The 25,850-nt window shown below is 41.9% G+C and overlaps 1 protein-coding gene across 1 annotated transcript; it reads left to right on the top strand.

Moving 5' to 3' along the window:
* The first annotated feature begins 63 nt into the window (after positions 1 to 63).
* On the top strand, positions 64 to 23,656 carry lgi3 (leucine rich repeat LGI family member 3). The gene is made up of 8 exons (XM_062960980.1): positions 64 to 539; positions 7,146 to 7,217; positions 10,286 to 10,357; positions 13,609 to 13,680; positions 15,990 to 16,061; positions 17,771 to 17,940; positions 18,537 to 18,701; positions 19,942 to 23,656. Exons 1-8 carry the CDS (start codon positions 79 to 81, stop codon positions 20,757 to 20,759), a joined length of 1,902 nt encoding a protein of 633 aa, XP_062817050.1. The 5' UTR covers positions 64 to 78; the 3' UTR covers positions 20,760 to 23,656.
* Positions 23,657 to 25,850: the final 2,194 nt, after the last annotated feature.

Here is a 25,850-nt window from a genome sequence, read left to right as displayed (position 1 = left end):
TGCACCTGAAGGAATGATGCCATATGGCCAGTGTGCTCCAGAGATGCCAAGCGTGGCTTTGTTTGACTCTGGGTGCCAATGGGAAGCCTCCCTTGTCCCGCTCTGCCTCTCCATCCTCTGCTTTGGCACGGCCTTCTTGTCTTCCCTCCCTCCTTCTTGTCCCTCCTCCGTCATCATGCAGAGCTGACAGCAGCAGCAGCAGCAGCAGCAGAAGAAGAAGAGCGGAGACAGGCACGGATCGCAGGAGAAGGCAAAGGCAGGGGCCCGTCTCCCTGGGCGGCAGCATCTCCTCCTTCATCTTCTCCTTCTTCGGAGGACCTTGGGTACCGCTTTCCGTTCTCCATCCCTGCCATGGCTTCCAGGCCGGTGCTGCTCCTCTGCGTCCTCGGCCTGGCTTGGCTTTGTGGGCCGGGGGCTCTCTCTCGGAGGCCCCCCCGCCCCCCTCCGTGCCCGCAGAGCTGCTCTTGCACCCGGGACACCGCCTTCTGCGTGGACTCCAAGGCCATCCCCAAGAACCTGCCTCGGGACGTCATCTCTCTGTGAGTCTCTCTTTGCCTCCTTTGCACACAAAGACAAGGCAAAGCCCATCCTTTGCACAGGAGGGAAAGTGGGTCACTTCTCTCTGCGGCACATTCCTTGCACTTTTAGTTGCGTGCCCACAACATCACATCCCCGGTGTGTCCTTTTCCAAAAGTTGTGTTGTCAAAGGCTTTCATGGCCGGGATCGCTGGGTTGCGGTGAGTTTTTCAGGTTGTATGGCCATGTTCCAGAGCATTCTCTCTTGACGATAAGTCCAGTCGTGACCGACTCTGAGGGTTGGTGCTCATCTCCATTTCTAAGCCCAAGAGCCGGCGTTGTCCATAGACACCTCCAAGGTCATGTGGCCAAAGGCATGACTGCATGGAGCGCCCTTACCTTCCTATTGATCTACTCACACTCTGGGGGTTGGTGCTCATCTCCATTTCTAAGCCCAAGAGCCGGCGTTGTCCATAGACACCTCCAATGTCATGTGGCCAAAGGCATGACTGCATGGAGCGCCGTTACCTTCCCACCGGAGCAGTACCTATTGATCTACTCACACTCTGGGGGTCGGTGCCCATCTCCATTTCTAAGCTGAAGAGCCGGCGTTGTCCGTAGACACCTCCAAGGTCATGTGGCCACTGGCATGACTGCATGGAGCGCTGTTATCTTCCTGCCGGAGGAGTACCTATTGATCTACTCACACTCTAGGGGTTGGTGCCCATCTCCATTTCTAAGCTGAAGAGCCGGCGTTGTCCCTAGACACCTCCAAGGTCATGTGGCCTAAGGCATGACTGCATGGAGCGCCGTTACCTTCCCACCGGAGCGGTACCTATTGATCTACTCACATTTGCATGTTTTCGAACTGCTAGGTTGGCAGGAGCTGGAGCTAACAGTGGGAGCTCACTCCGCTCCCGGGATTTGAACCTGGGACCTTTCGGTCTGCAAGTTCAGAAGCTCAGAAGGTGCCAGGTTCTCTTGACGCTTCACCTGCCTCTGTAGCAAGCATCTTCAGAGGTCTGTTGGCAGTGTGTATATATATAGTAGAGTCTTACTTATCCAACATAAACGGGCTGGCAGAATGTTGGATAAGCGAATATGTTGGATAATCAGGAGGGATCAAGGAAAAGCCTATTAAACATCAAATTAGGTTATGATTTTACAAATGAAGCACCAAAACATCATGTTATACAACAAATTTGACAGAAAAAGTAGTTCAATACGCAATAATGCTATGTAGTAATTACTGTATTTACGAATTTAGCACCAAAATATCACGATGTTTTGAAAACATTGACTACAAAAATGTGTTGGATAATCCAGAATGTTGGATAAGTGAGACTCTATTGTATATATATATCTACTAGCTGTGCCCAGCCACATGTTGCTGTGGCGTAGTCCTAAGTGGGGTTTTCTTCGTGGCATTCAAGGTGGCATAGGAAGGATTCCCCTTGGTATGAAGCAGCCAGGCTTTGAAGCTGGAAGGCTATTCAATGGTATTCAAGTTGGCCAACAATAGAGTCCACTTGGTCTGAAGCAGCCAGGCTTTGAAGCTGCAAGGCTACTCGATGGTATACAAGGTGGCCAACAATGGAGTCCCCTTGGTCTGAAGCAGCCAGGCTTTGAAGCTGCAAGGCTATTCAATGGTATTCAAATTGGCCAACAATAGAGTCCCCTAGGTATGAAGCAGCCAGGCTTTGAAGCTGCAAGGCTATTCAATGGTATTCTAGTTGGCCAACAATGGAGTCCCCTTGGTCTGAAGCAGCCAGGCTTTGAAGCTGCAAGGCTATTCAATGGTATTCTAGTTGGCCAACAATGGAGTCCCCTTGGTCTGAAGCAGCCAGGCTTTGAAGCTGCAAGGCTATTCAATGGTATTCTAGTTGGCCAACAATGGAGTCCCCTTGGTCTGAAGCAGCCAGGCTTTGAAGCTGCAAGGCTATTCAATGGTATTCTAGTTGGCCAACAATGGAGTCCCCTTGGTCTGAAGCAGCCAGGCTTTGAAGCTGCAAGGCTATTCAATGGTATTCAAATTGGCCAACAATAGAGTCCCCTAGGTATGAAGCAGCCAGGCTTTGAAGCTGCAAGGCTATTCAATGGTATTCTAGTTGGCCAACAATGGAGTCCCCTTGGTCTGAAGCAGCCAGGCTTTGAAGCTGCAAGGCTATTCAATGGTATTCAAATTGGCCAACAATGGAGTCCCCTAGGTATGAAGCAGCCAGACTTTGAAGATGCAAGGCTATTCAATGGTATTCAAATTGGGTAGCAATGGGATTTTTCTGGCCTCATCTCTGTTTTCTTTCTTTCTTTCTTTTTCGATGGTCACTCCTTGGAAAGTGATGAGTATGGTGGCCAAATTTGGTGTGATTTGGCCCAGTGGTTTTGTTGTTAACTCAGTCCTAATAATGCACATTACATTTTTGTATATAGATATCTGTGGAATAACGTCCAGGGTGGGAGAAAGAACTCTTGTCTGTTTGAAGCAGATGTGAATGTTGCAATCAGCAAGCTTGATCAGCATTGAGTAACCTTGCAGCTGCAAATCAATCAGTGAGGGTATTTGCACAGAGGTAGCCTGGCCTTTGTTGCCTGGAGGCATCCTCTGTTCCAGAAGCATTCTCTCCTTATGTTTCGCCCAGATCTATGGCAGCCATCCTCAGAACTTGTGAGACCTGCTGTTCAATGTATTGTGTGAATTTTGTATGTTATGCGCCGCTTTGAGTCCCACCCAAAGATAGAAATGAAATGAAATAATAATAATAATAATAATAATAATAATAATAATAATAATAATAATAATAATAATACATCACACAGTTGTAGACACTTGGGAAGTGTTCGACTTGTGATTTTGTGATACGAAATCCAGCATATCTATCTTGTTTGCTGCGTCATACAATAATAATAATAATAATAACTAGGCAAGTGGGGTTTATATATCTGTGGAATAATGTCCAGAGTGGGAAAAAGAAGTCTTGTCTGTTTAAAGCAAGTGTAAATGTGTTGTTGAAGGTTTTCATGGCCCGAATCGCAGGGTTGTTGTGTGTTTTCCGGGCTTTATGGCCATGTTCCAGAAGCATTCTCTCCTGACGTTTCGCCCACATCTATGGCATGCATCCCCAGAGGTGAGGTATAATAATAATAATAATAATAATAATAATAAGGTTGTTGTTGTGTGTTTTCTGGGCTTTATGGCCATGTTCCAGAAGCATTCTCTCCTGACGTTTCGCCCACATCTATGGCATGCATCCCCAGAGGTGAGGTATAATAATAATAATAATAATAATAATAATAATAATAATAATAATAATAATAAGGTTGTTGTTGTGTGTTTTCTGGGCTTTATGGCCATGTTCCAGAAGCATTCTCTCCTGACGTTTCGCCCACATCTATGGCATGCATCCCCAGAGGTGAGGTATAATAATAATAATAATAATAATAATAATAATAATAATAATAATAATAATAAGATTGTTGTTGTGTGTTTTCTGGGCTGTATGGCCATGTTCCAGAAGCATTCTCTCCTGACGTTTCGCCCACACCTATGACAGGCATCCTCAGAAGTTGTGAGATATAATAATAATAATAATAGTAATAATAATAAGGTTGTTGTTGTGTGTTTTCTGGCCTCTATGGCCATGTTCCAGAAGCATTCTCTCCTGATGTTTCGCCCACACCTATGGCAGGCATCCTCAGAAGTTGTGAGGTATAATAATAATAATAATAGTAATAATAATAAGGTTGTTGTTGTGTGTTTTCTGGGCTGTATGGCCATGTTCCAGAAGCATTCTCTCCTGATGTTTCGCCCACACCTATGGCAGGCATCCTCAGAAGTTGTGAGGTATATTGGAAAAAAAAAATTAAATTCATAGGGTATCCATAAGCCAACAGGCATAGATCTAATACCAGTCTGATCTTGAATGCTAAGCAGGACCAGACCTGGTTAGTATTTGGATGGGAAATTGCCAAAAAAATCGAAGGTAGCAAAGACTGTATTTCAGGTGAGGGGTGCTAGCAGAAGCGCCCCTGAGAATGCATCTACACTGTGGAGTTAATGCAGTTTGATATCCTTTAAACCACCCTGACATTAGGGCATGGAATCCCGGGAGTTGAAGTTTGGCGTGATATTGGGTGTACTGGCCTTGTTGCATTAAGGCAGTTTGGCATCACCAAGGCTAATGGGAGTTGCACCACCAGACCTTGCCAAACTACAATTCCCGGGATTCCTTCGCATTGAGCCACAGCAGTTGAACAAGCATTGATGCTGACCACTTATTCCCGATTTGCAGGAGGCTTGCTGGCATCTGCCCAGTTCTTCCTCCGAGGACCGCATTGATTTGTTTAAGTGGTTCTGCAAGCGGCTGCCATTAATCACAGCCGAGAGCTTTAAATACAATACATCCTCTTCTGCCCAGGGACTGTGCAAAAGTTACAGTGCTGAGTTCGAATTCAGCCGAGGCAGCAGAAAAAAAAAGGAAAGAGATAGCAAAATGACAAAATGGGCAATGGCAGTGGGCCGTTGCATGCAAATAGGGATTGCAATGGCACATTATTATTATTATTATTATTATTATTATTATTATTATTGACACAACGACATTGTATGACACAGCAAACAAGACAGATATGCTGGATTTCATATCACAAAATCACAAGTCGAACACTTCCCAAGTATTATTATTATTATTGTTATATTTATTATTATGACACAGCAAACAAGATAGATATGCTGGATTTCGTATCACAAAATCACAAGTCGAACACTTCCCAATTATTATTATTATTATTATTATTATTATTATTATATTTATTATTATGACACAGCAAACAAGATAGATATGCTGGATTTCGTATCACAAAATCACAAGTTGAACACTTCCCAAGTATTATTATTATTATTATTATTTCATTATGACACAGCAAACAAGATAGATATGCTGGATTTCGTATCACAAAATCACAAGTCGAACACTTCCCAAGTGTCTAGGACTGTGTGATGTATTTTCGGATGATGCATGCAGATCCCAGTAGGGTGGCCTTTTGCAGTTGGCAGATCGTAATTTTGTCAATGTCTATTGTTTCCAAATGCCGGCTGAGATCTTTTGGCACGGCACCCAGTGTGCCCATCACCACCGGGACCACCTGCACTGGTTTCTGCCAGAGTCTTTGAAGTTCAGTCTTGAGGTCCTGATAGCGGCTGAGTTTTTCCTGTTGTTTTTCGTCAATGCGACTGTCACCTGGGATGGCGACATCAATGATCCAAACCTTTTTCTTTTCCACAACTGTGATGTCTGGTGTGTTGTGTTCCAGAACTTTGTCAGTCTGGATTCGGAAGTCCCACAGTATCTTTGCGTGCTCATTTTCCAAGACTTTTGCAGGTTTGTGATCCCACCAGTTCTTTGCTGCTGGGAGGTGGTACTTGAGGCATAAGTTCCAATGAATCATTTGGGCCACATAGTTGTGCCTCTGTTTGTAGTCTGTGCGATTTTCTTACAGCAGCTGAGGATATGATCCATGGTTTCGTCGGTTTCCTTGCACAGTCTGCATTTTGGGTCATCAGCTGATTTTTCTATCTTGGCCTGAATTGCCTTTGTCCTGATGGGTTGCTCCTGGGCTGCAAGGATCAGGCCTTCTGTCTCCTTCTTCAGGGTCCCATTCGGGAGCCAGAGCCAGGTCTTCTCCTTATCAGCTTTTCCTTCAATTTTGTCAAGGAACTTTCCATGCAGTGTTTTGTTGTGCCAGCTGTCAGCTCTAGTTTGTAGTGCGGTTTTCTTGTACTGGTTTTTTGTCTGCTGTGTTTTGAGGAGTTTCTGATTTTTGACTTCAATCAAAGCAGGTTCTTCACTTTGCTTGACATCTTCTGCCAGGGCATGTTCTTCTTCTTTGACTGCTTGTTTGACTTGTAAGAGTCCTCTGCCCCCTGATCTTCTAGGCAGATTATTATTATTATTATTGTTATTATTATTTGAAGCACAACAAGATGAATCCACAGCAGACACTCTACTGGCTGTTGTATTGGATCACATGTCTGACACTTCCAATAATAATAATAATAACAACAATAGTAATAATAATAATAATAATAATAGTACAGTAGAGTCAACCTTATCCAACACTCGCTTATCCAACGTTCTGGATTATCCAACGCATTTTTGTAGTCAATGTTTTCAATACTTTGTGATATTTTGGTGCTAAATTCGTAAATACAGTAATTACTACATAGCATTACTGCGTATTGAACTACTTTTTCTGTCAAATTTGTTGGCTAAAATGATGTTTTGGTGGTTAATTTGTAAAATCATAACCTAATTGGATGTTTAATAGGCTTTTCGTTAATCCCTCCTTATTATCCAACATATTCGCTTATCCAACATTCTGCCGGCCCGTTTATGTTGAATAAGTGAGACTCTACTGTAATGTAATGCCCGCTTTTGCCCAGGCCAGCTGGGGATGTTGGGACATGCAATGCATCCCATAGAGGGTCAAACGGGTCCATCTTCTTTGCAATATATGTAAGCAAGCCTCCTTTTAATGTGGATGTTTCATGTTCCCTTATTTTGAAATCTAAGGCCTTTGCAATCAGATTGTCCCCAAAGTGTCTCCTTTTTCTTGCTTTTCTCTTTTTGCAGGACTCTGATTAATGCACAATTCAGCGAAATCAAAGAAGCTTCCTTCGCTCACCTCCCGTTCCTGCAGTTTCTGTACGTCTGGAAAAATGCCGGTATCCCCAAATGACCTCCGTCTTGTCCCGGTCGGAAAGGGCTTTGTCAAATGTTGCCTACCTTTTGAAACAGGGGCTGGATGGCCATCTGTCGGGGCTGCTTTGATGTGGGAGGTGGACTAGATGGCCTTTGGGAATCCCTTCCAACTCTAGGATTCTGTGATTCCTTTACAATAGAACTCCCAACATCATGGCCATTGTTTAGTTTTTTCCCTATTGTGTTCCGTCTTTTAATTTAAAAATTAAATAAACAAAATGTAAGAATATAAAATGTATTTAAATGTAATAATAATAATAATAATAATAATAATAATAATAATAATAATACACCCCCCAAAATGTACATAAACCATGATATGCTTCCTCTGGGATCTGCAGTTTTGGGGAAGAAAAGCTTGCAAAACTACATCTCCCCAAAACACAAACAGAACCTTTGTCATTGGCTCTCGTCTTTCGTTTTCCCCCTATTGTGTTCCGTCTTTTAATTTTCAAGTTTGGTGGATTTTACTTCCATTTTTGAAAATTAAATAAACATAATGTAAAAAATATAAAATGTATTTAAATGTAATAATAATAATAATAATAATAATAATAATAATAATAACAATACACCCTCAAAATGTACATAAACCATGGTTTGCTTCCTCTGGGATCTGCAGTTTGGGGAAGAAAAGCTTGCAAAACTACAAACGAAACCTTTGTCTTTGGTTCTTATTTTTGAAAATTAAATAAACAAAATGTAAAAAATATATAATGTATTTAAATATAATAATAATAATAATAATAATAATAATAATAATAATAATAATAGTACACTTCCCAAAATGTACATAAACCATGGTTTGCTTCCCCTGGGATCTGCAGTTTGGGGAAGCAAAGCTTGCAAAACTACAAACGAAACCTTTGTCTTTGGTTCTTATTTTTGAAAATTAAATAAACAAAATGTAAAAAATATATAATGTATTTAAATGTAATAATAATAATAATAATAATAATAATAATAATAATAATAATATAATATTACACCTCCCAAAATGTACATAAACCATGATTTGCTTCCTCTGGGATCTGCAGTTTGGGGAAGAAAAGCTTGCAAAACTACAAACGAAATCTTTGTCTTTGGTTCTCGTCTTTCGTTTTTTCCCTATTGTGTTCCGTCTTTTAATTTTCAGTTTTGGTGGATTTGACTTCCATTTTTGAAAATTAAATAAACAAAATGTAAAAAATATAAAATGTATTTAAATATAATAATAATAATAATAATAATAATAATAATAATAATAATAATACACCCTCAAAATGTACATCAACCATGATTTGCTTCCTCTGGGATCTGCAGTTTGGGGAAGAAAAGCTTGCAAAACTACATCTCCCCAAAACACAAATGAAACCTTTGTCTTTGGTTCATGTCTTTCGGTTTTTCCCTATTGTGCTCCGTCTTTTAATTTAAAAATTAAATAAACAAAATGTAAAAAATATATAATGTATTTAAATATAATAATAATAATAATAATAATAATAATAATAATAATAATAATAATACAAAATGTACCATGGTTTGCCTCCTCTGGGATCTGCAGTTTGGGGAAGAAAAGCTTGCAAAACTACAAACAAAACCTTTGTCTTTGGTTCTCGTCTTTCGTTTTTTCCCTATTGTGTTCCGTCTTTTAATTTTCAGTTTTGGTGGATTTGACTTCCATTTTTGAAAATTAAATAAACAAAATGTAAAAAATATAAAATGTATTTAAATACAATAATAATAATAATAATAATAATAATAATAATAATAATACACCCTCGAAATGTACATAAAGCATGGATTGCTTCCTCTAGGAGCTGCAGTTTGGGGAAGAAAAGCTTGCAAAACTACATCTCCCCAAAACACAAACGAAACCTTTGTCCTCAGTTCCCGTCTTTCAATTTTTCCCTATTGTGTTCCGTCTTTTAATTTAAAAATTAAATAAACAAAATGTAAGAATATAAAATGTATTTAAATGTAATAATAATAATAATAATAATAATACACCCCCAAATGTACATAAATCATGGTTTGCTTCCTCTGGGATCTGCAGTTTTGGGGAAGAAAAGCTTGCAAAACTACATCTCCCCAAAACACAAACAAAACCTTTGTCATTGGTTCTCGTCTCTCGTTTTTTCCCTATTGTGTTCCGTCTTTTAATTTAAAAATTAAATAAACAAAATGCAAAAATATAAAATGTATTTAAATGTAATAATAACAATAATAATAATAATAATAATAATAATAATAATAATAATAATACACCCCCAAATGTACATAAATCATGGTTTGCTTCCTCTGGGATCTGCAGTTTTGGGGAAGAAAAGCTTGCAAAACTACATCTCCCCAAAACACAAACAAAACCTTTGTCATTGGTTCTCGTCTCTCGTTTTTCCCCTATTGTGTTCCGTCTTTTAATTTAAAAATGAAATAAACAAAATGCAAAAATATAAAATGTATTTAAATGTAATAATAATAATAATAATAATAATAATAATACACCCCCAAAATGTTACTTCCAGTTTTGAAAATTCAATAAACAATTATATATATATATATATATATATATATATATATATATATATATATATATATATAAAAAATAATAATACACCCCTGAAATGTACCTAAACCATGGTTTGCTTCCTCTGGGATCTGCAGTTTGGGGGCGGTGGTGGTAAAGGCTTGCAATACTACATCTCCCCAAAACACAAACAAAACCTTTATAGATAACTTGGCCAAAAGGGCATTTTGAACATGATGTTGCATTGCTTTGGACGTGAATATGTTTTCAATCTGCTGTATGGATTTTAACTGTGATTTTTAAAAAATACCATCGATGTTTAATTCTGTTTTAATGCTTATTTGTAGCTTTTGTATTGTATTGCAATGCTTTTAATGCAACCCTCTCAGAGTCTCTGTGGAGAGAAAAAGTAGAGTATAAACAAAATCATAATAATAGTCAGTGATATGCTTTCCACCTTGGCCCTAATTGATCCTTCCTAATCCTTGTTCTGTTTTCTTTGCAGGTTGCTGAACTCCAACAAATTTACCATGATCCGGGACAATGCCTTTGTGGGGCTGTCACACCTACAATACCTGTACGGACGCATGTTTTTTTTGGGAGACCCCTCTTTGAGTGCCAAGGGGTGCAAATGGGAGAATAGTTGGTGGATAGAGACCTGGGTGCAATAGGGGATGGTGTAGAAGAGGGGTCCTCAAACTCGGTTCTGCAGAACCCCTGGGTCCTCAAACCTGGTTGCGTGGAATTCCAGGGTTCTCAGCAGGGTTTAGCAGAACCCAAGTGTTCTCAAACTCAATTCTGTGGGTCACTGGGGTTCTCAAACTGGGTTCCCTACAACCCAAGTGTTCTCAAACTGGTTTCTATAGGTCCCTGGGGATCTCAAATTTAGTTCCATGGGACCAATGGGTTCTCATACTGAGTTCTGTGGGTCTCTGGGGTTCTCAAACTGGGTTCCATGGGACCAAGAGGTTCTCAAACTGGGTTCTGTGGGTCCCTGGGGTTCTCAAACTGGGTTCCATAGAACCCAAGTGTTCTCAAACTGGGCTCTGTGGGTCACTGAGCTTCTCAAGCAGGGTTTAGCAGAACCCAATTGTTCTCAAACTCAATTCTGTGGGTCCCTGGGGTTCTCAAACTGGGTTCCCTACAACCCAAGTGTTCTCAAACTCAATTCTGTGGGTCCCTGGGGTTCTCAAACTGGGTTCCCTACAACCCAAGTGTTCTCAAACTGGGCTCTGTGGGTCCCTGGGGTTCTCAAATTGGGTTCCATAGAACCCAAGTGTTCTCAAACTGGGCTCTGTGGGTCTCTGGGGTTCTCAAACTGGGTTCCATAGAACCCAAGTGTTCTCAAACTGGGCTCTGTGGGTCACTGAGCTTCTCAAGCAGGGTTTAGCAGAACCCAAGTGTTCTCAAACTCAATTCTATGGGTCACTGGGGTTCTCAAACTGGGTTCCCTACAACCCAAGTGTTCTCAAACTCAATTCTGTGGGTCACTGGGGTTCTCAAACTGGGTTCCCTACAACCCAAGTGTTCTCAAACTGGTTTCTATAGGTCCCTGGGGATCTCAAATTTAGTTCCATGGGACCAATGGGTTCTCATACTGAGTTCTGTGGGTCTCTGGGGTTCTCAAACTGGGTTCCATGGGACCAAGAGGTTCTCAAACTGGGTTCTGTGGGTCCCTGGGGCTCTCAAACTGGGTTCCATAGAACCCAAGTGTTCTCAAACTGGGCTCTGTGGGTCACTGAGCTTCTCAAGCAGGGTTTAGCAGAACCCAAGTGTTCTCAAACTCAATTCTATGGGTCACTGGGGTTCTCAAACTGGGTTCCCTACAACCCAAGTGTTCTCAAACTCAATTCTGTGGGTCACTGGGGTTCTCAAACTGGGTTCCCTACAACCCAAGTGTTCTCAAACTGGGCTCTGTGGGTCCCTGGGGTTCTCAAATTGGGTTCCATAGAACCCAAGTGTTCTCAAACTGGGCTCTGTGGGTCTCTGGGGTTCTCAAACTGGGTTCCATAGAACCCAAGTGTTCTCAAACTGGGCTCTGTGGGTCACTGAGCTTCTCAAGCAGGGTTTAGCAGAACCCAAGTGTTCTCAAACTCAATTCTATGGGTCACTGGGGTTCTCAAACTGGGTTCCCTACAACCCAAGTGTTCTCAAACTCAATTCTGTGGGTCACTGGGGTTCTCAAACTGGGTTCCCTACAACCCAAGTGTTCTCAAACTGGTTTCTATAGGTCCCTGGGGATCTCAAATTTAGTTCCATGGGACCAATGGGTTCTCATACTGAGTTCTGTGGGTCTCTGGGGTTCTCAAACTGGGTTCCATGGGACCAAGAGGTTCTCAAACTGGGTTCTGTGGGTCCCTGGGGCTCTCAAACTGGGTTCCATAGAACCCAAGTGTTCTCAAACTGGGCTCTGTGGGTCACTGAGCTTCTCAAGCAGGGTTTAGCAGAACCCAAGTGTTCTCAAACTCAATTCTGTGGGTCCCTGAGGTTCTCAAATTGGGTTCCATAGAACCCAAGTGTTCTCAAACTGGGCTCTGGGGTTCTCAAACTGGGTTCCATAGAACCCAAGTGTTCTCAAACTGGGCTCTGTGGGTCACTGAGCTTCTCAAGCAGGGTTTAGCAGAACCCAAGTGTTCTCAAACTCAATTCTGTGGGTCACTGGGGTTCTCAAACTGGGTTCCCTACAACCCAAGTGTTCTCAAACTCAATTCTGTGGGTCACTGGGGTTCTCAAACTGGGTTCCCTACAACCCAAGTGTTCTCAAACTGGTTTCTATAGGTCCCTGGGGATCTCAAATTTAGTTCCATGGGACCAATGGGTTCTCATACTGAGTTCTGTGGGTCTCTGGGGTTCTCAAACTGGGTTCCATGGGACCAAGAGGTTCTCAAACTGGGTTATGTGGGTCCCTGGGGTTCTCAAACTGGGTTCCCTACAACCCAAGTGTTCTCAAACTGGGCTCTGTGGGTCACTGAGCTTCTCAAGCAGGGTTTAGCAGAACCCAAGTGTTCTCAAACTCAATTCTGTGGGTCACTGGGGTTCTCAAATTGGGTTCCATAGAACCCAAGTGTTCTCAAACTGGGCTCTGTGGGTCTCTGGGGTTCTCAAACTGGGTTCCATAGAACCCATGTGTTCTCAAACTGGGCTCTGTGGGTCCCTGGATTCTCAAACTGGGTTCCATAGAACCCAAGTGTTCTCAAACTGGTTTCTGTAGGTCTCTGGGGTTCTCAAACTGGGTTCCATAGAACCCATGTGTTCTCAAACTGGGTTCTGTGGATCACTGGGTTTCTCAAATTGAGTTCCATGGAACCAATGGATTTTCAAACTGGGTTCCATAGAACCTACATGTTCTCAAACTGGGCTTTGTGGGTCACTGGACTTCTCAAACTGGGTTCTGTGGATCCCTGGGGTTCTCAAACTGGGTTCCATAGAATCCAAGTGTTCTCAAACTGGGCTCTTTGGGTCCCTGGGCTTCTCAAACTGGGTTCTGTGGGTCTCTGGGGTTCTCAAACTGGGTTCTGTGCGTCACTGGGCTTCTCAAACTAGGCTCTGTGGGTCTCTGGGGTTCTCAAACTGGGTTCCATAGAACCCACGTATTCTCAAATATTTTGCTCTAGTTTTCGGATGAATCTCTCATCATCTAGTCTCAACCAACTGCAACATAGTTCGTGGCACAAAAAACAAAGTTTCCGGAGTAGAACAACTATTTTCAAAGTCAGGACTGCACAATTAAAAAGGAAATAACACCTTCAAACCAGGAATAGAAAATGTTTCAAATGTGATTGCAAAGTGTTCTTGCTAAAAATAAAAAATCCCATTCTTTTTCCTCAGATTCATCGAGAACAATGAAATCCAGGCCTTGTCGAAAGGCACCTTTCGTGGGCTCAAATCGCTGACACACCTGTGAGTCATAGAAACGGTAGCCCTAATAATAATAATAATAATAATAATAATAATAATAATAATAATAATAATAATCCAGCATATCTATCTTGTTTGCTGTGTCAGACTATGTCATTGTGTCAATAATAATAATAATAATAATAATAATATGTTGTCAAAGGCTTTCATGGCTGGAATCACTGGGTTGTTGTGCATTTTCTGGGCTGTATAGCTATGAGAAGCATTCTCTACTGACGTTTTCCCCACATCTATGGCATTCATCCTTAGAGATGCCTGCCATAGATATGGGCAAAACGTCAGGAGAAAATGCTTCTGGAGCATGGCCATACAGCCCGGAAAATGCACAACAACACAACAACAACAACAAGAATAATATGTTGTCGAAGGCTTTCATGGCTGGAATCATTAGGTTGTTGTGCATTTTCTGGGCTGTATAGCTATGAGAAGCATTCTCTGCTGACGTTTTGCCCACATCTATGGCGTTCATCCTCAGAGATGCCTGCCATAGATATGGGCGAAACGTCAGGAGAAAATGCTTCTGGAGCATGGCCATACAGCCCGGAAAATGCACAACAACACAACAACAAGAATAATATGTTGTCGAAGGCTTTCATGGCTGGAATCATTAGGTTGTTGTGCATTTTCTGGGCTGTATAGCTATGAGAAGCATTCTCTGCTGACGTTTTGCCCACATCTATGGTGTTCATCCACAGATATGCCTGCCATAGATATGGGCAAAACGTCAGGAGAAAATGCTTCTGGAGCATGGCCATACAGCCCGGAAAATGCACAACAACACAATAATAATAATAATAATAATAATAATAATAATAATAACAACAACAACAACAACAACAACTAGCTGTGCCTGGCCATGCGTAGCTGTGTCTTATGGGAATGCTTTGTTGGCCAGGTGGAATAGCAGTGAATAGCCTTGCATCCTCAAAAGCCTGGACCCTGACTGTCATTTGGTGCCATTGTGGCCGAGGGAGTTGCTAGGAGACTAAGTATAACAACAACAATTCTTTATTGATTAGTCACTTTTGACCATATCAAAACATGTAAAACATACAATACGTACACACTTATGCATACATAAGGGGACTAAGTGGGCGAGGCCTTAAAGGGGCAGGGCCTACCCTTCTGACAAGCAGCCAGGGTTGAAAACGGCTCTTCCTCATCCTCTAATTTGGACTTTATTTTCCAGGGTTTTTTGTTTGAAAGACATAGATTGGATACCTATGTCTTTTGTGGCCAAATTTGGTGTGATTTGGTTCAGTAGTTTTGTTGTTTACTCAGTCCTACAAACGTACTTTACATTGGGTTGTTGTATGTCTTTCGGGCTGTGTGGCTATGTTCCAGAAGCATTCTCTCCTGACGTTTCGCCCACATCTATGGCAGGCATCCTCAGAGGTTGTGAGGTATGGAGAAAAACTAAGCAAAGAGGTTAATATATATCTGTGGAAAGTCTAGGGTGAGAGAGGTCAGTGTGAATGTTGTGTAGTTAATCACTTTAATTAGCATTGAAAAGCTTATCTGCTGTCTTCTTCCTGCCTCTGGGGCATCCTTTGTTTAGAGTCGTTAACTGCCCTTGGTTGATTCATGTCTGGAAATCCTCTGTTTTCAGAGTATTGCTTTTTATTTACTGTTCTGATTTTTGAGTTTTTTAATACTGGTAGCCAGATTTTGTTCATTTTCATGGTTTCTTCCTTTCTGTTGAAGTTGTCCACATGCATGGAAGGAAGAAACCATGAAAATGAAAATGAACAAAATCTGGCTACCAGTATTAAAAAACTCAAAAATCAGAACAGTAAATAAAAAGCAATACTCTGAAAACAGAGGATTTCCAGACATGAATCAACCAAGGGCAGTTAACGACTCTAAACAAAGGATGCCCCAGAGGCAGGAAGAAGACAGCAGATAAGCTTTTCAATGCTAATTAAAGTGATTAACTACACAACATTCACACTGACCTCTCTCACCCTAGACTTTCCACAGATATATATTAACCTCTTTGCTTAGTTTTCTCCATACCTCACAACCTCTGAGGATGCCTGCCATAGATGTGGGCGAAACGTCAGGACAGAATGCTTCTGGAACATGGCCACACAGCCCGAAAGACATACAACAACCCTGTGATCCCGGCCATGAAAGCCTTCGACAACACATTGTACTTTACATTTTTATATAGATAGATAGATATGTTCAACATCTGGCGCAACATCTGGAACATTAATCCCAGGGGGCTTTATGGGTGCAAATGTGCACCTTTCCCTAACGCCTAAAATTTCCTTCTGGTTGTGTTCCAGGTCTTTGGCCAACAACAACCTGCAGATGTTGCCCAGGGATCTCCTGAAGCCCTTGGAAATCCTCAGCGACTTGTAAGTTTTCTTGTTTCTTCATCAAAGATAATATTTGCTTTATTTTCTACCGATATAGAGACTCTTCAAGGTGCATCGTTGGTACTTTAATTGCCATGACTCTGTGCTAGAACCATGTCGTTTTTCAAGTTCTCAAGCTTAACATGGAGTTGAAAAGTGCCTCTTAATGTGTAACAAAACCATAAACGGTTCCGGCTCAGCCTACCGGTCCATATGTGTTTCCCCCTACGAACCACCTTGGAGTCTAAGATATTCTACCCTGTTTACCGTATATACTCGAGTATAAGCCGACCCGAATATAAGCCGAGGCACCTAATTTTACCAAAAAAAACCTGTCATAAATTATTGGCCCGAATATAAGCCAAGGGTGGGAAATGAAGCAGCTACTGGTCAATTTCAAAATAAAAATAGATACCAATAAAATTACATTAATCAAGGCATCAATAGGTTAAATAATGTATTTTCAGTAGAGTCTCACTTATCCAATCTAAACGGGCCGGCAGAAGCTTGGATAAACAAATATCTTGGATAATAAGGAGGGATTAAGGAAAAGCCTATTAAACATCAAATTAGGTTATGGTTTTACAAATTAAGCACCAAAACATCATGTCATACAACAAATTTGACAGAAAAAAATAGTTCAATACGCAGTAATGTTATGTTGTGATTATTGTATTTACGAATTTAGCACCAAAATATCACGATATATTGAAAATGTTGACTACAAAAATGCTTTGGATAATCCAGAACCTTGGATAAGCGAGGCTTGGATTAGTGAGACTCTACTGTACCAATAAAATTTCATTAATTGAGGCATCAATAGGTTAAATAATGTATATATATGGATACAGATATACAGGTAGATGGATCTATATGTAGAAAGGATTTGCAAGGACCTGCAAACCTATGAGGGGAAAATTCATATATAAAATTAATGTATATAGATAATAATAATACTGTAATAATAATAATAATAATAATAATAACTTTATTTATATACCACCCTATCTCCCGGATGGGACTCAGGGCGGTTTCCAATCATTAAAACAACACATACATTACATAGCAACATAATAACACATAATTAAACAAGGTAAAACAAAACAATTATATAGCAATAAATAACATTTACACAACCTGATCAAGGGGACGGGAACCATAAACCCAATATATTAAAGTGTATCATTTCAGGCTAGATAAACCTTGTGCAATAGATAGATAGATACAGATATATAAGTACATAGGGATTGTAAATGCATTCAGGGGGTTAATGCCTATATAGCTGTAGGAGAGATTAACAAATATTTCAGGGGAAAATGCTTTTATATGATTAATGGATATATTTTTTTTCTTCTTCCTGACTTGCAAGGGCTTCTCTCCCTTTTCAAAACATTCCCTTGGTTAAGAGCGAGGGAGGCTTTGCAAAAGAAAACACACTGATAAGGGAGGGTAAGAGAGAAATATATCATATATTGCAAGAAATGGTTCTGTTGCCCAGCCTTGGCCTTGACCCCATTATAAGCCGAGGGAGGCTTTTTCAGGTCAAAAAAGGGGCTTATCTTCGAGTATATACGGTAAATATTCCTGTTATATCCTCTTTCCTACAGACGTTATTTATCTATTTTTTTAGTCTTATTACTCCAGCTCATCAGAGGTGGTAGTAGTGATATTTGATAACAAAGCGACTCTGTGTTTGCTCTCTCCTGCAGAGACCTGCGTGGCAACGTTCTGACTTGCGACTGCAACATCAAGTGGCTGGTGGAGTGGATGGAGAGCACCAACACCAGTGTCCCGGCCCTCTTTTGCGGGGGACCCCCTCGGTATCAAGGCCAGAAGATCCGGGAGCTGCCCCTCAAGGATTTCGACTGCGTCACCACCGGTCAGAAGGTTTCCTTGTGGTTTGCTTCCTTGCCAACAAGGCACTGAGTCCATGGATGCATCTGAGCTATTGCATTGGCACAGTTTGACACCACTTGAAGTGTTATGACTTAATGCTATCGAATTCTGGGAGTTGTAGTTTGGTGAGGCCCCAGCGCTCTTGGGCAGCGAAAGTGAAAGGCCTTGGGACACTCCTACAATTACATGGCATCAATCCATGCTCTTTAAGCTGCACTCGTTCTGCAATGTAGATGCACCCCAGGCCACTTGTTGTCGTTTGACCATGTAAACATGTTGTTTTCCACCCAAGAGTTAATCATTGTCTCTGGTCATGTCAGCAGTTCAGCAGTTTGGCTTCCAGAGCTCAATCTTAGGACGCTCTCTTTGGTTTTTGCCAGGCTCCATTCATACATCTTTCATTCAATTTCATTCAATCCACACATCATATTTATCACAAAGGGGCTCTCCAAGCTTCCTAGAGCAGATGCAGCATCTTGTGCTTGAAACTCTTTGGGAGAGCCCAGTCTTCAGCCGATTGGGCAATGAACTTGACTTGTCTTGGTACACTATGTTTCTCTCTGGCTCTTTCTGGCTCAGATTTCGTGGTGCACCAGGTGCTGCCGTTCCAGTCGGTGTCCGCCGAGCCCTTTCTCTACACCAGCGACCTCTACGTGGCCTTGGCTCAGCCCAGCTCCAGCAGCTGCACCATCCTCAAGTGGGACTACGTCGAGCGCAAGTTCCGGGATTTCGACCGCATCCCCGGTAAGGACCTGCAATCCAGTACAGGCCGTTCCCTAGATACAAACATCTGATTTACAAACGAATCACAGGGGTGTTAACTCATCCCTGTGCCACCGAAAGCTTATATGTATCTCCATCTACGAGGGCTATCCAGAAAGTACATTACGTTTTGGAATTAAAAATGAACAAAGTATAGGAGAAAAGCATTTACCATTTGCAGTTGAAAGCCAGACCCAAATACCACTTCTCAGCATAGTTCCCATTGAAATCTAGGCACTTACAGCGATAAAAGAGTTTGGAAAGTCCTTCCCCACCAAACTTTGCCGCTTGGCTTGCGTCCCTTCCCGCAGCTGCGCATGTGCATGCGCTCAACTTTCCCCCACGCTCGTCCTGGATCGCTCTTCTGTTTTGCAAATGCTTGCAAGAAAGGTTATGGCGACCGTTTTTTTGGGACAGGAAAGGTGTGCTTCTTGCAATTCTAAGGTTTTGTGATCCAGGACGAGTGTGGGGGGAAAGTTGAGCGCTTGCACATGCGCAGCTGCAGGAAGGGACGCAAGCCAAGCGGCAAAGTTTGGTGGGGAAGGACTTTCCAAACTCTTTTATCGCTATGATAAGTGCCTAGATTTCAATGGGAACTATGTTGAGAAGTGGTATTTGGGTCTGGCTTTCAACTCCATATAGTAAATGTTTTCTCCTATACTTTGTTCATTTTTAATTCCAACACGTAATCTACTTTCTGGATAGCCCTCGTATCTGTATATTTGCCTGGCGTCACACTTAAGAGATGTCCCTGTTCTGACTTACAAGTAGATTTAACTTAAGAACAACCTACCGGACTTCTCTTGTCCGTAACTTGGGGTCTTCCTGTCTGGCAGAAAGAAGGGGGCTGGGCTGGATGGTCTTTGGGGGTCCCTTTCAAACCAATGATACTATATCTCAGATAGATAGATAGATAGATAGATAGATAGATAGATAGATAGATAGATAGATAGATAGCTACATAGTCGCTCTGAGTCCCTCAATGAGGGAGAGATATAAAACAAAGTACCGTATATACTCGAGTATAAGACGAGGCACCTAATTTTACAACAGTCTTGCTGGTGATGAGGGATGATGGCAAGTGTAGTTCACAGGTATCTGGAGAACTCCATGATTTCCATCCCTATCTTGGCCCTGTGAGGTTAAGAACGTTCTAAACATGTGGGGTTAAGAACGTTGTGTCTTTCCCTCCTGCATTGATGCTCCTGTCTTTCCCCTCCAGCCCATTCAGCTGTCTACTGCAAACCCATTGTGGCTGAATCCCAACTTTACGTGGTGGTGGCCCAGCTCTTTGGGGGCTCCTACATCTACCGCTGGGACACCAACATTGACAAGTTCATCAAGATCCAGGACATTGACAGCCAGAAGATCCGCAAGCCCAACGACATCGAGGCCTTCCAGATCGAGGGCGAGTGGTTCTTTGTCATCGCGGACAGTTCCAAAGCTGGTTCCACCAGCCTCTACCGCTGGAACCAGAATGGCTTCTATCCGCACCAGGATTTGCACTCGTGGCACCGGGACACGGACGTAGAGTACGTGGAGGTGGAGGGCAAACCCCGGCTGATCATTTCCAGCAGCTCCCAGGCCCCCATCATCTACCAGTGGAACCGGGCCCAGAAGCAGTTTGTCCACCTCGGCGACGTGTCGGACGTGATGGACGTCCAAATGGTCAAGCATTTCCGGGTCAAGCGGGACAACTACTTGTGCCTCAGCCGCTACATCGGGGACTCCAAGGTGGTCAAGTGGGAGGGGTCACGCTTCACGGAGGTGCAGACCCTCCCGTCCCGGGGGTCCATGGTCATGGAGCCCTTCCGAGTGGGCCAGCACCAGTACATGGCCCTGGGCAGCGACTTCTCCTTCACCCACATCTACCTCTGGGACGAAGAGAAGCAGAAGTTCTCCAAGTTCCAGGAGCTCTCCGTCCAAGCACCACGAGCTTTCCGCCCCGTGCCCTTGGAGGACATGAACATCCTGCTGGCCCCCAGCTTTAAGGGGAACACCCTGGTCTACAAGCACATCGTGGTGGACCTCAGCTTGTAGGCCAAGGGGGACGTGGTCCTTCCTCACCCACCACCACAGCTGCACCCCTCGTTCTTCCACAGAGGTGTCCTCCTGCCTCGGCACTGTAATTGCTTGGAGCAAAGCTGCTTACTCACCGTCCTGCCTGAATCCCTTCACCTCTACACTAGGGATGGGCTCAATGATGGGGCACCTGATGCCCAACACCTAACACGACAGGCACCTGATGCCCAGTACTTAATAATGGGGCACCTAATGCCTACACTCAGCAATGATGGGGCACTCAGTGTTTGACATTCAACAACAATAGGGCACCTAATGCCTGCTACCCAATGGTGACACTCAATGACCAACACACCACAGTGACGGGGTATCTAATGCCCAACACACAACAGTGATTGCACACCTAATGCCCAACACTCAATGACAATAGGGTGCCTAATGCCCAAGACCCAACAATGATGGGGAGCCCAATGTTCAAGACTCAACAATGGGTTATCTAATGCTGATGAGACACACCAATGACGGGAAATCCAATGCCCAACACCCAATAATGCTGGGGAACCAGTGCCCAACACTCAACAATGATGGGAAACCCAATGTCCGATACCCAACAATTATGGGGAACCTAATGTCTGATACCCAACAATTATGGGGAACACAATGTCTAAGACCCAACAATTATGGGGAACACAATGTCTAAGACCCAACAATATTGGATTACATAATGCCAATACCCAACAATGATGGGGAACCTAATGTCTGATACCCAACAATTATGGAGAACACAATGTCTAAGACCCAACAATATTGGATTACATAATGCCAATACCCAACAATGATGGGGAACCCAGTGTCTGATACCCAATAATTATGGGGAACACAATGTCTAAGACCCAAAAATCATGGGTTGCATAATGCCAATACCCAACAATGACGGGGAAACCAATGCCCAACACCCAACAATGATGGGTTATCTAATGCCCAACATTCAACAAGAAATTATTATTATTATTATTATTATTATTATTATTATTATTATTATTATTGTCCTGCTTTTTCTCTCCATAAGGAAACACAAAGCAGCTAACATTAAAAACAGTACAATACAATTGTACAAATATACAATATTAAAACAATATGATGGAGAACCCAATGCCCTAGACCCAACAATGATGGGTTACATAATGCCCAACCATCCAAAAATGATGGGGACCCAATGCTGACACTCAACAATGATAGGTCACACCTAATACCTAACACTCAACAATAACAGGGCACCCAATGTCCATGACTCAATGGTAATGGAAGACTTTAATGCCCAAGACCCATCAAAAATGGGGTACTTAATGCTCAAGATCTAAGAGTGATGGGGAACCCAGTGCCCAACACCAACAATGATGGGGAACACAATGTCCAAGATCCAACAATGATGGATTACTGAATGCTGATACCCAACAATGGTGGGTCACCCAATGACCAAGACCCATCAACAATGGAGCACCTAATGCCCAACAATGATGGGGAACCCAATGTCCAAGATCCAACAATGATGGATCATGGAAGGCCGATACCCAACAATGATGGGTCACCCAATGACCAAGACCCATCAACAGTGGGGCACCTAATGCCCGGCACCCAACAATGATGGGGAACCCAATGTCCAAGATCCAACAATGATGGATCACCGAATGCCACCCAACAATGATGGGTCACCCAATGACCAAGACGCATCAACAATGGGGCACCTAATGCCCAACAATGATAGGGAACCCAATGTCCAAGATCCAGCAATGATGGATCACTGAATACCAATACCCAACAATGATGGGTCACCCAATGACTAAGACCCAACAATGGGGCACCTAATGCCCAACACCCAACAATGATGGGAAACCCAGTGCCCAAAACCCAACAGTAATGGGCAACCCAATGTTCAAGATCCAACAATGATGGATCACCGAATTCTGATAACCAACAATGATGGCTCACCCAATGACCAAGACCCATCAACAATGGGGCACCTAATGCCCAACACCCAACAATGATGGGAAACCAAATGCCGATACCCAACAATGATGGGTCACCCAATGACCAAGACCCAACAATGGGGCACCTAATGCCCAACACCCAACAATGATGGGAAACCCAATGCCTCAAACCCAACAGTAATGGGGAACCCAATGTTCAAGATCCAACAATGATGGATCACCGAATTCTGATACCCAACAATGATGGCTCACCCAATGACCAAGACCCATCAACAATGGGGCACCTAATGCCCTACACTCAACAAAGATGGGAAAACCCAATGCCCAAAACCCAACAGTAATGGAACATTTTAATGCCCAAGATCCATCAACAACGGGTCACCTAATGCTCAAGACACTGGGGAATGAGGGGCTTCAAGAAAATAGGTTCAGGACCTGACTGTATGGATTCAGCTCCATCTCAGCTGACCCCAAAGTCTCTGGGGACTAATGCCCAACACCCCAAAAGGATGGGGCACTGATCCCAACATGCACCAGCATTCCTCTCTATGAAAGGGACCCATGATGCGCTTCCTCTCCTCCGTTGGCTTGGCTGTCTTTGCTGTCTATAACATTTCCAAAACCTCTGCTGAGACTTTGTTGGCCAGTTTGGAGACCCGTTTTGGAGACGATGCCTTGGCACTTATTTGGGAAGGGAAACTTTCCGTCGACACAGGACCACTGCGATGAAATGTCTTCTCCGCACCGACCTCCTCTGCGTTTCATTTCGGACCTTCACAGAAACTAATTTTTGGGAGACCTTTTCCAGGCACTGCCGTTTCCAAGGATCACCTTTTAATTTATTCTAAACCTTTTTTCACTGACATCAGCACATGATCCAAATAACCACTCAATGGCACTTCAATAAAGAAGCGTAATTCATTCCTCTCTCTGTGTGTGCACATTAAACATGGTTTACGTACTCATTCTTCTCCCCATTATATTGATTAAGTAAATGGCTGCAGATTATTATTATTATTATTATTATTATTATTATTATTATTATTATTATTATTATTATTATTATTATATTTTATGACACAGTAAACAAGATATATATGCTGGATTTCGTATCACAAAATCACAAGTCGAACACTTCCCAAGCGTTTAAGACTGTGTGATGTATTTTCGGATGAATATTTATTATTCATAAATAATAATAATAATAATAATAATAATAATAATAATAATAATAATAATTGACACTGCATAATATGACACAGCAAACAAGATAGATATGCTGGATTTCGTATCACAAAATCACAAGTCGAACACCTCCCAAGCGTTTAAGACTGTGTGATGTATTTTTGGATGAATATTTATTATTCATAATAATAATAATAATAATAATAATAATAATAATAATAATAATTGACACTGCATAGTATGACACAGCAAACAAGATAGATGTGCTGGATTTCGTATCACAAAATCACAAGTCGAACACTTCCCTAGTGTCTAGGACTGTGTGATGTATTTTCGGATGAATATTTATTATTCATAAAAAATATAATAATAATAATAATAATAATAATAATAATTGACACAACAACATAGTATGACACAGCAAACAAGATAGATATGCTGGATTTCATATCACAAAATCACAAGTCGAACACTTCCCTAGTGTCTAGGACTGTGTGATGTATTTTCAGATGAATATTTATTATTCATAAAATATATAATAATAATAATAATAATAATAATAATAATAATAATAATAATAATAATTGACACAACAACATAGTATGACACAGCAAACAAGATAGATATGCTGGATTTCATATTACAAAATCACAAGTCGAACACTTCCCAAGCATTTAGGACTGTGTGATGTGTGATTATTATTATTATTATTATTATTATTATTATTATTATTATTATTATTATTATTGGGTTGTTGTATGTTTTCCGGGCTGTCTGGCCATGTTCCAGAAGTATTATCTCCTGGACGTTTCGCCCACATCTATGGCAGGCATTCTCAGAGGTTGTGAGGTATCTGAGGATGCCAGTCATAGATGTGGGCAAAATGTCAGGAGAGAATGCTTCTGGAACATGGCCATACAGCCTGGAAAACATACAACAACCCTGTGATCCCGGCCATGAAAGCCTTCGACAACACATTATTATTATTTATTCATTTCTGTCCCGCTTTTCTCCCGTGGCTGGGATCCAAAGTGGCGTACATAACCATATCAAATAAAACAATTTTAAAACTTACAGCAAGCAAAAATTAAAGATATACATAACCTCTGACTACGGAAGTTATTTGTCAAGTATTATCAAAATATTTATCAGACTGGGAAGGCCTGGCTCTACAGAAAGGTTTTAATTTAATTTAAACGAAAGGCCATTGCGCTATTATCCGAAAGCTTGATCCCAGAGCCAGGTTTTTGCTTTCCTTCTGAAGTCTGGGAGGGAGGGGGCTGATCATATATACACATACATATATACACACACATACATACATATAGGCACACAAATACATATATACATATGTAAACATACACACACATGTACATAGCATATGGGCCACAATGAGGAGCGTTGGACCCAATTCTTGGAATATGCAGTAGCCACAAGGATCCATAAGGGGGCGCCAGATCCATTCTTGGAGAAGAACTTGATACAATGAATATACTGTACAACCTCTGAGGATGCCTGCCATAGATGTGGGCGAAACGTCAGGAGAGAATGCTTCTGGGACATGGCCATACAGGCTACAGCGAGCACATCCCGGTTTTGTGAGTTCTGTTGGAAACTAGGCAATGGAATATATATATATATATATATATATATATACAGTATAGTCTCACTTATCCAACATAAACGGGCCGGCAGAATGTTGGATAAGCGAATATGTTGGATAATAAGGAGGGATTAAGGAAAAGCCTATTAAACATCAAATTAGGTTATGATTTTACAAATTAAGCACCAAAACATCATGTTATATAACAAATTTGACAGAAAAAGTAGTTCAATACGCAGTAATGTTATATTGTAATTACTGTATTTATAAATTTAGCACCAAAATATCATGATACAGTAGAGTCTCACTTATCCAACACTCGCTTATCCAACG

This window comes from Anolis carolinensis, unplaced genomic scaffold (genome assembly GCF_035594765.1).
Source record: "Anolis carolinensis isolate JA03-04 unplaced genomic scaffold, rAnoCar3.1.pri scaffold_8, whole genome shotgun sequence".
Taxonomy (NCBI): domain Eukaryota; kingdom Metazoa; phylum Chordata; class Lepidosauria; order Squamata; family Dactyloidae; genus Anolis; species Anolis carolinensis.
This window is presented reverse-complemented; position numbering and strand designations above follow the sequence as displayed.